Here is a 13,975-nt window from a genome sequence, read left to right as displayed (position 1 = left end):
AAAAAGAAAAGAATCTTAAAGAGAAGAGTAGAGACAAAAAATATTATGCTGCTTGTTGTTTTTATGTGCTCATGTTAACCTCAAGTGTGAGGTTATAAGAGATCCTCACTGTTTCTATTATTCCTTTTCACAGACTCAGTAAAGTTTCTAAAAAAGTATATGTTATTTCTAGGCCTGGAGGAGGTCTCTATGGAATTGATAGTATGCCTGACCTGCGCAAAAAGAAGCCTATTCCACTTGTTAGTGATTTGGTAAGCATTTATATCATTTATATATGTGTGTATGTATATACATATCTATAGGTATTCTATAGGTATATATTTTAAAGATAAAATGAATGTAGCTTAAAGCAGTTTATTTAGAATATTGTATCACCCCCTTGTGAGTATCCCTTAGTCTGGAGCTAACCTGATAGAAGTCCTTCCTCGGACAGGCTCCGTCAGTCCCTGAATGTTTGGTGCTTGGTGCCTGCATATGGAAAGGAAGGATGTTAGCAGGTATTCTCTCTCTCTCTCTCTCTCTCTCTCTCTCTCTCTCTCTCTCTCTCTCTCTCTCCCCCTCTCCCCCCTCCCCCCAGGAAATAATAAAACCAAGTGTGCTTGTGAACAATACTGGTTGGCAGTATTTATAAATATTCTTAACTTAGCACTTGATCTAAATGTATAGTAAAATAGTGTACTTAACCAGCTGAGGTATTATTTATTTATTATATTTGTATCCCGCACTATATTAAACTCCTTGAAGCATAATCATCAAAATATCAAGAATCTCTTATAGATTCATGTAAACCAGTACAGAGCCCAATGCAATATTGCCAGCTAGGATAGGATCACTTTTATATCTCCTCTCATGGGCTACTGTTAGCTTTTGTTTCCCTCCATGCCCCAAGTCTCACCCATAGGCAAATAAAGCCTGGTTTGGCTTTTCTCCACTGCTCCGCTATTTGGTCCCAGAGCTCCACTTCTCTAGCTGCTCCTCTCTTGTGCCTGGAGGGGGTCACTGTTTTTTTTGCATCTCAGCTGTCAGATCTCCCACTTGGAGGAGTCACCACCTCTCAGAAGCAACTCAAAATCTTGCAGAGCCTTCCTTCTTGCAAGACAAATGCAATAAAATAAATATCCATAGCCATGGGTTGCATCTCTGCTAGGTCCAAGGTTCAATAACTGCTGTTGAGCTAAACTGTAAAGGATCCTAGCAAGAGCATTCCATAGACTGCAGTTCAGCTTCCTTAGCCTGGAGGATCCCCTCTCTTTTCAGCCAAAAGGCCAATAGCCAGAAAGGATGCTAGGGAGACATATGTGGAGAATCTGAGGTGAGTAGGATTTTCCCAGTGGGAGAGGGAGGAGGGGAGGTCAGCTGGAGAACCTCCCCATCTGCTGGTCATGGGGTCACAGGGTTGGGGCTAGGGGGTCCTGTTGCCCTTGTTAGGGCCTAAGGTTTCAGTCCTTCTGACTGTCTTTATTCAGACACTCTTGGAGCTCCAAGGATACAGTAAATAGAGAGCCACCCCAGGAGCCATCTAATCTTCAGACAAAGTGACCATGGTTGCCAGAGGTGGCGGGAACAGTTGACCCATCCAGGTTTCCCATATCTTCTTTTGTGGAAGATATTTGGGAAGTGGAATAGTTTTACCAGAAGGGACTTCTTTAGAGACTTCTCATCAGAATCTGGAGAGGTCTCTTCTGACAAGGACTCTGCATCCCCAGTAGTGTGCTTGTTTCATTGAGAAGAGTTGTCTTCCCTCATAGACCAGCTGTTGGTGGTTCTTACTATTACCTCAGTGATGGCAGAGTCCAACTTGAAGGGGGCTCTATTTTGGAAGATCTGAAGGGGTCTCCAAAAGCCTTTCCCTACCACAAGGCTCTATTGAGGTTGGTGCTGGTGGAGTGGGAGGCCCAAACTTGATTCTTAAGGGAGAAGATTGATGAGTGGAGGAATAGCCTAATGGTTAGAGCAGTGTGCTGAGAACCTCAGGAATTGGGTTCAATTCCCACTGCAGCTTCTTGTGACTCTGGACAAGTCACTTAGCCCTCCATTTCCCCGGGTACAAAAACTTTGATTGTGAGTCCACTAGTAACAGAGAAAATACCGGCATATAATAAAATGTAACCATGACTCTTTAGCTTTAACAAGCTTTATTCCCTTCCTTTGGGATGATATGGAAGAGGTTGTTTAAGGTTCATAGGTCTGATGTTCTGGTGACAGTAATCACTAAAATGACCCCCATTCCAGTGGTGGCCAGTCCTCCCGTTTACGAAACCACTTTGTTCTGCATGTGTCTCAGTGGATTATTGTAATGTGGTCTTTCTGGCATTGCACAGCACCAACTTAAATGGCTGCAGCTGCTTCAGAATATAGTAGCCTGGCTGTTATGCAAGACCCACAAGTTTGAACACTTTCTTTTTAAGAGGTGTATTTAGCTGCTAGTTCATTTTCAGTATCAATTTAACATTTTATGTTAGACCACAGGTCATTATACAAAGGTATAACTCAATATTTATCTGTACTACCTTACATGCCTGGTTGCTTGCTTACAGTAGATCTTTACATGAACAACATTTAATTCATTGTATACAGCTTTTGCTGACTCCGCGTGAAGAAATGGTGTAGATTGACTGGACTTCCTGCTACAACTGTGTATTAGATTTTGTTTTGGGTTTTTTTTGTGTTTCTTGATTTAATGTATGTGTATGTGTGTATGTATGTATGTATATATATATATATATATATATATATATATGTACTCTGCCCTGGAACTTGGCGGACTGGAAATAATTCAATTATTCTTCCTCCTTACTGGGTTCACTTAGAATTTATCCAGAGCTTGGCTTTTTAATTTCTTGCTCCTTTACTGTTGAACTTTCTTCCAGTACATTTACATAAAGAATTGTCTCTTAAAAAGTGAAATCTGTGTTGAAAGTTCACTTTTTTTTATTTAGCATTTGGTGTCTAGTTTTCTGGTATTATGGGTCTTGTAGGAACAGTAGGAGACATCCCTATTATGTGAACAGCAGGACGAACCCCTGTTCTGTAGGCTAAAGTACTTGGGCTGGCAGAAAATTACTAAATAGCAATTACTCTAGACACATTTCTAGGGGATGAGTGTTCCTCTTATTTGGCTACCAATGAAAGGAAAAATGCCACAAATGGGAATATATTATTTATTATAGATATAAAATAACAATGTGGCAAAATGCAAAGCAAGTTACAAAAATATACTTGTGCACTACAAAAATATATATTATCACCAAGAGATAAATATATAAAGATATATGATCAGCTAAATTATTATTATTATTTATTTGTTACATTTGTATCCCACATTTTCCCACCTATTTGCAGGCTCAATGTGGCTTACATAGCGCTGGAGAGGTGTTTACAAGCTCCGGGTTAAACAAATACAAAGTGATGATGTGGTAGAATAAAGATAAAGTTCATGTGGCACTGCCACATTAGGGGATCGTTCAACGGAAGAATTGTGTTATGTCCATTACGTTCTTTATTGATGTTGTGTCGCGGGGAATCTGTTGGTTATGTTGGGTTGGTAGGATATGCTTTTTTAAACAAGTGAGTTTTAGTGGTGGTACATAGTTTTCAGGGCTTTTGGCAGTGCGTTCCATAGTTGTGCACTGATGTTAGAGAAACTGGATGCATAGGTTGATTTATATTTGAGATCGTTGCATCGCAGGTAGTGTTGATTTAAGTATGAACGTGTTGATTCGGATGTATTTCTGGATGGAAGGTCAATTAGTTCCATCATGTATCCCGGTGCTTCATCATAGATAATTTTGTGAATCATAGTGCATATTTTGAAGGCAATGCATTCTTTGATTGGAAGCCAATGAAGTTTTTCGCGGAGGGGTTTTGTGCTTTTGAATCATGTCTTTCCGAAGATGTCTTGCTGCCATGTTGTGCGCCGTCTGAAGTTTCTTTAAGGTTTGTTCTTTGCAGCCTGCATAGATTCCGTTGCAGTAAGTGGCTTAATACCATTGATTGTATCAGGTTGCGAAAGGTTGCCCTCGGGAAGAATTGTTTCACACGTTTGAGTTTCCACATTGAGTAGAACATTTTCTTTGTTGTTGATTTTACTTGGCTCTTTAGCGTAAGGTTGCGGTCCAATGTGATGCCGAGTATTTTCAGGCTGTCTGAGATGGGGAGGGAGTGATCTGGGGTGTTGATGGTTTTGGGGTTGTGTGTGTTGTGTTGGGATGAGAGGATGAGACAATGAGTTTTTTCTTTGTTGAATTTTAGTTTGAATGCATTTGCCCATGATTCCATGGTGTTCAGGCCAATCTTAATTTCGTTAGCGATTTCATCCAGGTCTGCTCTGTAAGGGATGTATATGGTGACATCATCTGCATTGATAAAAGGGTTAAGACCTTGTTTGACTAAGGTCTTGGCTAATGGGGTCATCATTAGGTTGAAAAGGATCGGCGATAGCAGTGATCCTTGAGGTACTCCACAATCTGCTTTCCACGGTGATATGTTTGATTTGGATTTTACTTGGTATGTTCTTGTGGTTAGGAAACCCTTGATCCAGTTGAGTGTGTTGCCACTAATTCCGAATTCTTCATGTAGTCTTAAGATTTTATGGTTTACCATGTCGAATGCGCTAGACATGTCGAATTGGAGGAGGAGGATGTTGTTGCCTATTGCTATTTCTTGTTTGTGCTATTAGAGTGAGTAGTACTGTTTCTGTGCTGTGTAGAGGGTGGAAGCCTGACTGAGACTCGTGTAATATTGAGAATTTGTTTAAGTATTCTGTGAATTGTTTGGCTACCATGCTTTCCATCAGTTTGACTGACAATGGGATGGATGCAACTGGTTTGTAGTTGGTGATTTCGTTTGCTTTTTTCTTAGTGTCTTTTGGTATTGGTGTGAGTAGAATATTGCCTTTTTCTTTTGGGAAGAAACCTTGCTGAAGCATATAGTTTAGGATAACACAACTAAAATATCTTGTGCAAATTAGTCACTTAGCTAGTTATTCTGTTGACCACAAATCCTTAGACAAGCCAGTCCTTCTCAGATAAAACCATGGACTAAATATACCTTGAACTATAGGTGGTAAATCCTGCTTCCTCTTATCCCGCAGTCTGTATTTTGCAGACCTCCAGTGGGGTGAAGAATCGGATTCGTCCGTTTAGACTCTAGCCAAATTCTCTGCGAGTCTATCAAAATCCAGGAATAAAATCCAAAGTTTTTACTCTGTATACTGATTACACAGTCTTTCAGGTAAGGCCTTAGTGCTGCAGCGGAACTGACCTTCTCAGCTTTATCACAAGGAATTTCAGTTCACTGGTGTGTTTAGGAAAATCAATCTTGCTAGCATCTCTGAGATCTATCCACCAACAAACCTTCTGTTCTTCTCCTTCTCTGTTCTTTCTCTTTAGTCCAACATTGGCATCCCTCTTGCTCAGGTGATACCTATGGACCAATCACAAACCGTGTACTTCTGTCCAGCAGAATTCATGGTGGACAATGCAAGGCCTTGTGATAGCAGCAAAGAAAGTCTTATCAGTTACAAGGCTGATGGTAGCAACCTCCCTCTTGATTCACATATACTCCCGGAGACATTTGTCTTCTGTGAAGTATGCTCATCCGCTCTTCCCAGGAGATAACTGGAGGCTAGTTAACAGTAAACGTGTCCTTGGATAAAGTCATCATGGGTATGCCAAGCAGTAATTTTCCTTTGTGAAAAGCTGGTTTCTGATGGTTTCAGATGTAGTCAGGGCACAGCCTGTAGAATCCATAAAGATGGCTCATGCTTGGATAGGCATCAGACCAGGAAAGGTGAGAGAGCAGGAAAATACCCCTACAGCTCCCCCTCCCCCCAAAGATAGAATTTACTACAAGGAAGTGAATGCCTTCTCCAACCTAACTAACAATACAACTAGACAGGTTAGAACCAGGACTATAGAGATGTATAAAAATGAATATAACAGCAACTCAAAACTAACACTCTTTAAAAATGAAGCAAATACTTCAGTCAATCATATAGCAATGTTCAAAAGTAACGTAAAATGCTAATACAGCAATAACTGAATACTAGAACGAATAATATGGCATTAGTAAAATGTCAACACATGAAACTATAATTTATTTATCAATGTATTTATACCCCACATTATCCCACAAACATGCAGGCTCAATGTGGTTTACAAAACCAGAGAGAGAGATCTCTGGGTGATATCAGATACAAATTAGAATTGAAGAGCAAAAGTGCAAGAAAGAAAAGACACTTTACATAGAACATTACAAAAGAATGGGTCCAACCAGAATCCACGTTTGTATGCTTGCAGGGGTTATAGTCCTACATAGGTCCTGTAGAAAATGTTTTTGCAAACAGATGCGTTTTTAGTGCCTTGCGAAAGAGAAGGTAGTCGCTCAGACTGGTTATGGCTCTGGGAAGTGCATTCCAGTTGTGCGCACTGATGAAGGGAAAGGTTGACGCCTGAATAGAGCCATGCTTTCATCCTTTCCAGCTTGGGTAATGCAAGGTGAGATATAATCGAGATGTTGGGTCAGCATTTCTGGCAGGCAAGTCGATCATGTTCAGCATGTAACTTGGTACAGTCCCGTTGATGATTTTGTGTACCATGGTGCAAACCTTGAATACAATTCGCTCCTAGATTGGAAGCCAGTGAAGAAGAGGCTTTGTGCTATCAAACCAGGCTTTATTGAAGATAAGTCTTGCCGCTGTATTTTTGGGCAGTCTGTAATTTCCTCAAAATAGTCTTTACACCCTGCTAACGTACCATTGCAGTAGTCTGTATGACAAAGCACTAATGATTGTATCATATTTCTAAAGAGATGCCTCGCGAAGAGGTGGCATACCTGTTTCAGCTTCCACATCATGATGAACATCTTTGTTTGCGCCGTTGCTTGACTTTCAAATGTTAAAAAACGGTCAAAGATAACACCCAAAATCTTCAATTGATCAGAAATAGGAAGGATGAGATTAACAGCAGTAGAAGTTGGATGAATTAACTTGCGCTGGGAAGACAGTACAAAGCAGTGTGTTTTTCTGTATTAAGCTTTAATTGGAAAGCATTTGCCCAAGAGCCCATAACATGCAGGACATGTTCGATGGACTTAATAATCTCAGATACTTTAGAATAGAATGGTATATATACTACATCAGCAGCAGCAGCATAGATATACGGATTGAGTACCAATTTAGCTAATGTGATTGCCAGTGGGGTCATCATAAGGTTGAAAAGAATAGGCGACAGAGGAGAACCCTGAAGCACACCACAGTCTGCACTCCATCAAAATCAAATTATATAATACTGAGTAATGCATGGCAAAAGCATAAGCAAAATTTAGTACATGACATAATACAGAAAACAGAGACAGCTGTGTGAAGAATTAATCATTGTTGACCTCCACAGAATATAGCAATCTCAAAGTCACCAGAGGAGAATTCTGGCGAATGATGCAGTGTAAATGGACAGCTTCTTTGCACCAAGAAGACAGCAAACAGGAATAAACTGGTCCACAAGATGGTGATGATGGCGAGAGTCTTAAAACATAAGAATTGCACACAGTTCAAAAAGAAGGTCAAGAGATGTCCACAAAACACATCCAGAACTTCAATTTTAGGAACAACTGGGTCTGTGACAAGACAAAATAGAAAAACTCTCCCAACAAAAAGAAAAATTCTTGGGAAAAGAAGATCAATAGTCAGGACTAGACAATGGAAATCATGAGGAACAAGGGAAAGAAATTTTCAAAACCACAAATGGATTGGGAATTAGAAAAGTCAGGAACATCTTGAAGAACGATACCAGGTATGGGGGCAGGGCCAATCAATTTGGCAACAGTGCCAATCAGTATGAAACCCAAGAACAGAATCTTCAACATTGTTTCTGTAGCTGAAAAACAGAAGAAGAAGCCATTCTGCTTCATGGTTAATGTAGGTCATGTCAACAATTCATACATCCGGGACAAAGTGACTGGGATGACAAGGTCTCAGGATTGATGTGGACCCATGTAAGGGGAATTTTTGTCTTAAGAATTTTCAAGAGGTGAATTTGGTAGGCCACAGGTGAAGCCTTTTCCACAATAGGGAATGGACTATGCCAACTGAGCAAAAATTTAATTTCTTTAGCCTAGATCAAAATTTAAAGGTGAACACCTTGTCGCCAATGAGGTATTTCTTAGAGGTTGTCCCTTGATCAAAATAGCCTTTTCTACTTCTAGCACTACTTTCCAAGTTCTTTTGGGCAAAAGCAAACACAATGCACTCTGCAAACGTTGGTATAAATGAGTAACAAATTCATGGACTAAATGACTGTACAAGAGGTTTTAATGCCCCTGTATAAGTCGTTGGTGAGGCCCCACCAGGAATATTGTGTTCAGTTTTGAAGGCCTATCTTGCTATGGATGTAAAAGGAATTGAAGCGGTGCAAAGAAAAGCTACGAGAATGGTATGGGATTTGCGTTACAAGACATATGAGGATAGACTTGCTGACCTGAACATGTATACCCTGGAAGAAGGGGGAGGGAAATGGGACTTGATATACCGCCTTTCTGTGGTTTTTGCAACTACATTCAAAGCGGTTTACATAGTATATACAGGTACTTATTTGTACCTGGGGCAATGGAGGGTTAAGTGACTTGCCCAGAGTCACAAGGAGCTGCAGTGGGAATTGAACTCGGTTCCCCAGGATCAAAGTCCACTGCACTAACCACTAGGCTGCTCCTCCACTCCCCGGTCCCTCTTCCCCCCCCCCCCCCCCCCCCCCACACACACACACACACAGCCTCAAGCTTCAGACGTATGCTCTGGGCAACGAAAGTCATCTCAGAGGCTGTATCAAGCAGATCCTGACATGGGAACACATGTTGGACCAACAAAGACAATGCATACCTAGGGCGCATAGGCATAAGTTACATATTTTCCTTATGGTGTCCAATGAAGGAAGCCATGCCTGGTCTGGAGACTGGACTGGTCACCCGTGAATGCAGCAATAATCATCTGAATGACAGCTGAGGTAGCATAGTAGAGACGAGATCGTGTGAATAAAATGTAAAAGCACTTAGTCATGCCTGCTCTTCCTCTGAAAAGAACTGAGTGACCACCTCTACAGAGTTAACACTAGGCCCCGCAGCAGCTGTGGACCCAGAAGATGATTCATCTTTGTACTTCTGGTATTTCCTTCCCCCCTTCTGTAAAGAGGACGGCTTCTGCTGGGTACTAGGAATAAGGGACTGGATCTTTTCTGAAGCCTACTTCCTCCTGTTGATCAGGTCAGACTGGTGCTGGCCTGTCCCATCTGTTTCTGAGGAGACCTGTAAAGGAGAAACAAAGAGATCAAGCTCAAAAGACAATAAGAATTAAACAGCAGAGAGATTCTGATGGTTCTTAGGCCTATGACCAAGGATATCCTCTTCTTGCCTAAGAAGGCTAGCAAAAGGCTCTGTCTGTTTTCCAGCTAAAGACATTTGCACAGGTAAACCTGGCATACAAAAAGGTCTGTAGTGGCCAAGTGAAAAATCTTGAGGGTCAGACATATGCTCAGCAGACAGTCCAGAGCATACAATAAAGCAATCCACCGTTTGCATAAAGAGGCTAGGAAAAGATGCTGTCTGGATTTTCAAACTGTTTTTCAATTCCTTTCTGAACAAGACAAAAGGTACAGGAGCTCCCTCTTGTGGTGACATGTGGGAATTCTCACTAACAGAATGAGAGAGCAGACATCTAGATTTACTGAAAACATCAGCAGATAAGTCAAAGCCCACTGGGTATGACTTGATATCAAGTTCACAGCACACATCAAGAAATGCAAAACTAGACTTTGAAGGATGTGTCTTGAGTTCTGATGCAGTCCTATCTCCAGAAGGCAAAACTTTGGGAATCAAACTCCTCCCTTCTCCTAGGCAAACAAATGGCAGTGGAGTGCTAGCTAACCCTGGTACAGCAGAGGCAGAGGGGTGAGATAGTCTTAAAGACACTCTTGTGGACTTGCAATCAGAGACCATAGAAAAAATGTCTGAACAGACAGTAGAGCTAGGAGTCCTTAAATCAGAACTGCTATCAGACTGCATACTAACAAGTCTCTTTCCCTGCTCAAAGATTGCAATATTTGCCCGAGAACTTAAGTTCACCATCATAATCAGATATTCTGGATAATGCATTCGCTTAAGAGATAACATGTTTATAATTAGCATAAAGCAAGTCATGTTTCTCTCGGAGTGTTTGTAACTGAATCTGTACTGTAAGAAGGGCATCCTTATCAGTAACTGAGAGCAACAAATCTGTATTCAAAGCTTCACCTTTCTGATCTGAAAGATACTGGAACTCAGTAATGCAAGACTCAAACATGCCTTTGTCATCTAGCAAAAAACATTAAAGCTTAAACAGTTCCCACAAGTCTGTGAGAGAGGAGAGCCTAATGCATTCTTCTCCCTCCCCCCCCCCCCACTCCCCCACAAAAAAAAGAATGAGGGCAGAGAAACAGCCCCCGGCCTTAGTTCAGCCACCGGAGAACACACTGAGTGGCCAGAAAGGTCAGCAGACTCAAAAAAAAAAAAATGCAGGACGGTATCATACTGCACAGAAAAGAAACACAGATCCCTGACACAGTTACTCTAGTATGTGCACAGAAGCACACAGTAAAATCTTGGCACGCAACAAAGCAAACCTTGAAAAGGAACAGACACTCTAAACAAGTTAATTAAACAGTGCAGTGCAATCAAGTCCAATCAAAGGAGACAGAAAACACTAGCAGACTGGACAAGTGATCCCAATTAGTTGGTTCAGGCTTGGATAGGCCTCAGAACAGCAAAGGTGAGATAGCAGGAAAATACCCCTACAGTCTGCATCGGATACGGGGCTTGAGTGGCTTCTCTCATCATTGGATGTGGCCCTTTGAAGTCAGGGATGACCTCACTCGCATCTGTTTGGGAATGTGGTAGCTCATAGATTTCTGTGGCTTAGAAATTCGTCTCTAATTCATTTATTTCGTAGAACATATCATTTTCATTCACACACTTAAATACTACCTTCTAAGAAACTCCCTCATTCACCACTTTCACCTCGCCATTGAGCCCTACTATGTACTCCGCACATACCACCATTCCATTCTTTCAACATCAACTCTTATTTGCGACAATATCTTCTTAATAGTCTAAATATTTTTCAAAGAAATCTTTTACATTAACACCCCTACTTAAACCCAAAATAGCCTAAGTTGTAATCGTAATATCTTAATGTCCATAAAGACTGCTTGAGTTCAAACTGTCCCAAATTTTTAATTTTCTTTACTGATCTTGTTGCTCTTAATCCACAGAAGGACATTGCCCCCTATCCCATGATTCCTTAATTCTCCTCAAGAGTCTCTCAGGCATTACTTTGTCAAAATCTTTCTTAAAATCTAGACACACTACATCTTCTGGCTCACCTTTATCCACTCTTTTATTCAAGTCTTCAAAGAAATTAAGCAAATTGGTGAGGTAAGACTCCCTTGGCTGATTCCATGCTCACTCTGTCCCATTAAACCATTTTTCTCTACGTGTTCTGTAATTTTATTCTTTATAATAGTTTCCATTATTTTGCCCAGCACTGAAGTGAGGCTTACCAGTCTGTAATTTCCTGGATCACCCCTGGAACCCTTTTTAAAAATCGGTGTCACATTGGCCACCCTCCAGTCTTCAGGTACTATGGATGATTTTAACAGTAAGTTACAGATCACTACCAACAAGTCAGCAATTTTATGTTTGAGATCTTTCAATACCCTGGGGTGTATACCATCCAGTCCAGGTGACTTATCGCTCTTTAGCTTATAAATTTGGCTCAGTACATCTTCCAAGTTCACGGAGATTTCTTTCAGTTCCTCCGCTTCATCACCCCTGAAAACCATTTCCGGTATAGGTAAATCTCTTACATCTTCTTCCGTAGAGACGGAAACAAAAGAATTGATTCAATCTCTCTGCTATAGCCTTGTCCTCCCTGAGTGCTCCTTTTGCTCCTTCCTGATCTAACAGTCCCACAGATTCCCTCCCAGGCTTCTGATATACCTGAAAAAAGTGTTGCTATGAGTTTCTGTCTCTGCGGCAAGTCTTCATTCATATTCTCTTTTAGCTTTCTTTATCAATGCTTTGCGTCTGGCTTGGCAGTTCTTATGTTGCTTTTTGTTTCTTCATTCAGATCCTTTTTCAATTTTTTGAAGGATGTTCTTTTGGTTCTAGTAGCCTCTTCCACCTTTCCTTTTAACCATGCTGGTTGTTTGCTCTTTTTATCACCTGGGCTTTAATGATGGTATTTTTAAACAACATCCATGCCTGATTTAAAGTTCTAACCTTTGGAGCCAGTCCTTTCAGCTTCTTTTTAACCATTTTCCTCATTTTGTCATAATCGTCCTTTCGAAAATTAAAAGCTGCTAAAGTAGATTTCCTTCGTGATTTCACTCCAGATATCAGTTCAGATTTGATCATGTTATGATCGCTGTTTCCCAGCGGATCCTACACCGTTACCTCTCATTCTATGTCCGGCATTCCACTAAGGATTAGATCCAAAATAGCTCCCCCTCTTGTTGGTTCCTGGACCAGTTGCTCCAAGAAGCAGTCATTTATTACATCAAGAAATTTTACCTTCCTAGCACTCTAAGATGCACCTTAGCAAACTCCTCCTTGGAAGGTGTCGGCTCTATGGTGAGGATCTGGAGCAGATTATTAAGGACCGGGAGGAAGCCAGGCTTTGGTGACTCTTGGAGAACAGGGTACAGTTCTCTAGGGCATCCATGAGAAGAATTTGGTCTAGAGACTGGGGCAATCCCCATTCCAGTAGGAAGGGTTCCTTTCATTCTGTTAGGTTCTCAGAAAGCCCAGCCTTTTTGAGGGAGGGAGGAAGAAAAGGCAAAGTAGTTTTGAGCTCTTTCACTTCTGTCAACTCTGCCAAAGGGGCCAAGGGCCCCACTGAGATTCAGCAGGTCCCCTCCATGATAGAAGAGGTGGAAGGCTGGCTTCTTATCTTTCATCGGCAGTGAACCCTCATCTCAAACCAATGTGGTTTGCACTCAAGTTTGTAGCGCCCAATAGGGCTACCTTTCTGCTGTCTCCCTGTGGGACAGGGTCTAAGGAACTCGCATTATGGGAGGCTTTGCACTGCCTGCTCTCTCTGGGATCTGTTGAGCTAGTGCTGCCCCAGGATTGTGGATGGGGACTGTTTTTATTTTGTCATCCCCAAGAAAGTGGGAACTTTTTGGCCAATTCTGGATCTTAGTAGTGTCAGTGCTTCCTTGAGGGTCCCTCATTTCTAGATGGTGACTCTACAAGTGGTGAACTCGGCAGTATATTATGTGAAGTTTTAGGCCTCTCTCAATCCTTCAGAAGCATACTTCCAAATTGCCATGAGATGCCCACAACCACATCTTGCAGTTTTGTCTCTTGGTAGACTGTTTTCTGTTCAAAATATTCCCATTTTGCTAGGCCTTTACCCCTTGGACCTTTCCCAAGATAATAGTCATGGCTGCAGCGTTCCTTCACAATGAAGGGATTGGTGTGCATTCCTCCTCAACAGTTGGCTAATGTGGGCCAGTTCAGAATAGGAGGCCTGGAGTGTTACAGCTCAGGTGGTTTCCTTTCTGCAAATCCTGGGCCAGATGGTAAATTTTACTAAGTCATTCGGAAGCAGTTCAGGTTGCCAAGTATTGGGGGCAGAGGGTATGCATCAATATCTGTTTTGAGTCTGCATTCATTATACAAAACCAAGCTAGCAAGCTTCAGTCACAGCTCCAGACCTGTGCACTCCCAACTCAAAGAGCTTGGGATTCCTGCAGTTGCCTGATCCCATGGTAGCGAATCTGGAGTTTGTTTAGTGGGCATGTGGCCTCTGCAGCATGCTCTGCTGTTTCTGTGGTTCCCGCAGTCTCTATGGCTTGAGCTTCAGCTCTCCCTGCCAGATTTGATCCAGAGTCAGCTAAAGTGGTGGTCAGTCCTATAACAGCTCTTAAAGGGGGGGGGGGGGTTCTTT

At 41.7% G+C, this 13,975-nt stretch overlaps 1 protein-coding gene across 3 annotated transcripts in view; it reads left to right on the top strand.

Annotated features, from left to right (window-relative positions):
* Positions 1-13,975, top strand: part of UNC13B (unc-13 homolog B) — a 763,085-nt gene that overhangs the window by 420,175 nt on the left and 328,935 nt on the right. For all 3 annotated transcript variants that reach the window (XM_030192818.1, XM_030192817.1, XM_030192819.1), the window contains one exon: positions 173-251. In XM_030192818.1, the coding sequence (XP_030048678.1) occupies positions 173-251 (79 nt within the window). The remainder of the gene's footprint in view (positions 1-172; positions 252-13,975) is intronic.

The sequence above is a fragment of the Microcaecilia unicolor genome, chromosome 2 (genome assembly GCF_901765095.1).
Source record: "Microcaecilia unicolor chromosome 2, aMicUni1.1, whole genome shotgun sequence".
Classification (NCBI taxonomy): domain Eukaryota; kingdom Metazoa; phylum Chordata; class Amphibia; order Gymnophiona; family Siphonopidae; genus Microcaecilia; species Microcaecilia unicolor.
Note: the sequence above shows the minus strand (reverse complement) of the source record. Positions and strands in the feature narration are given on the sequence as shown.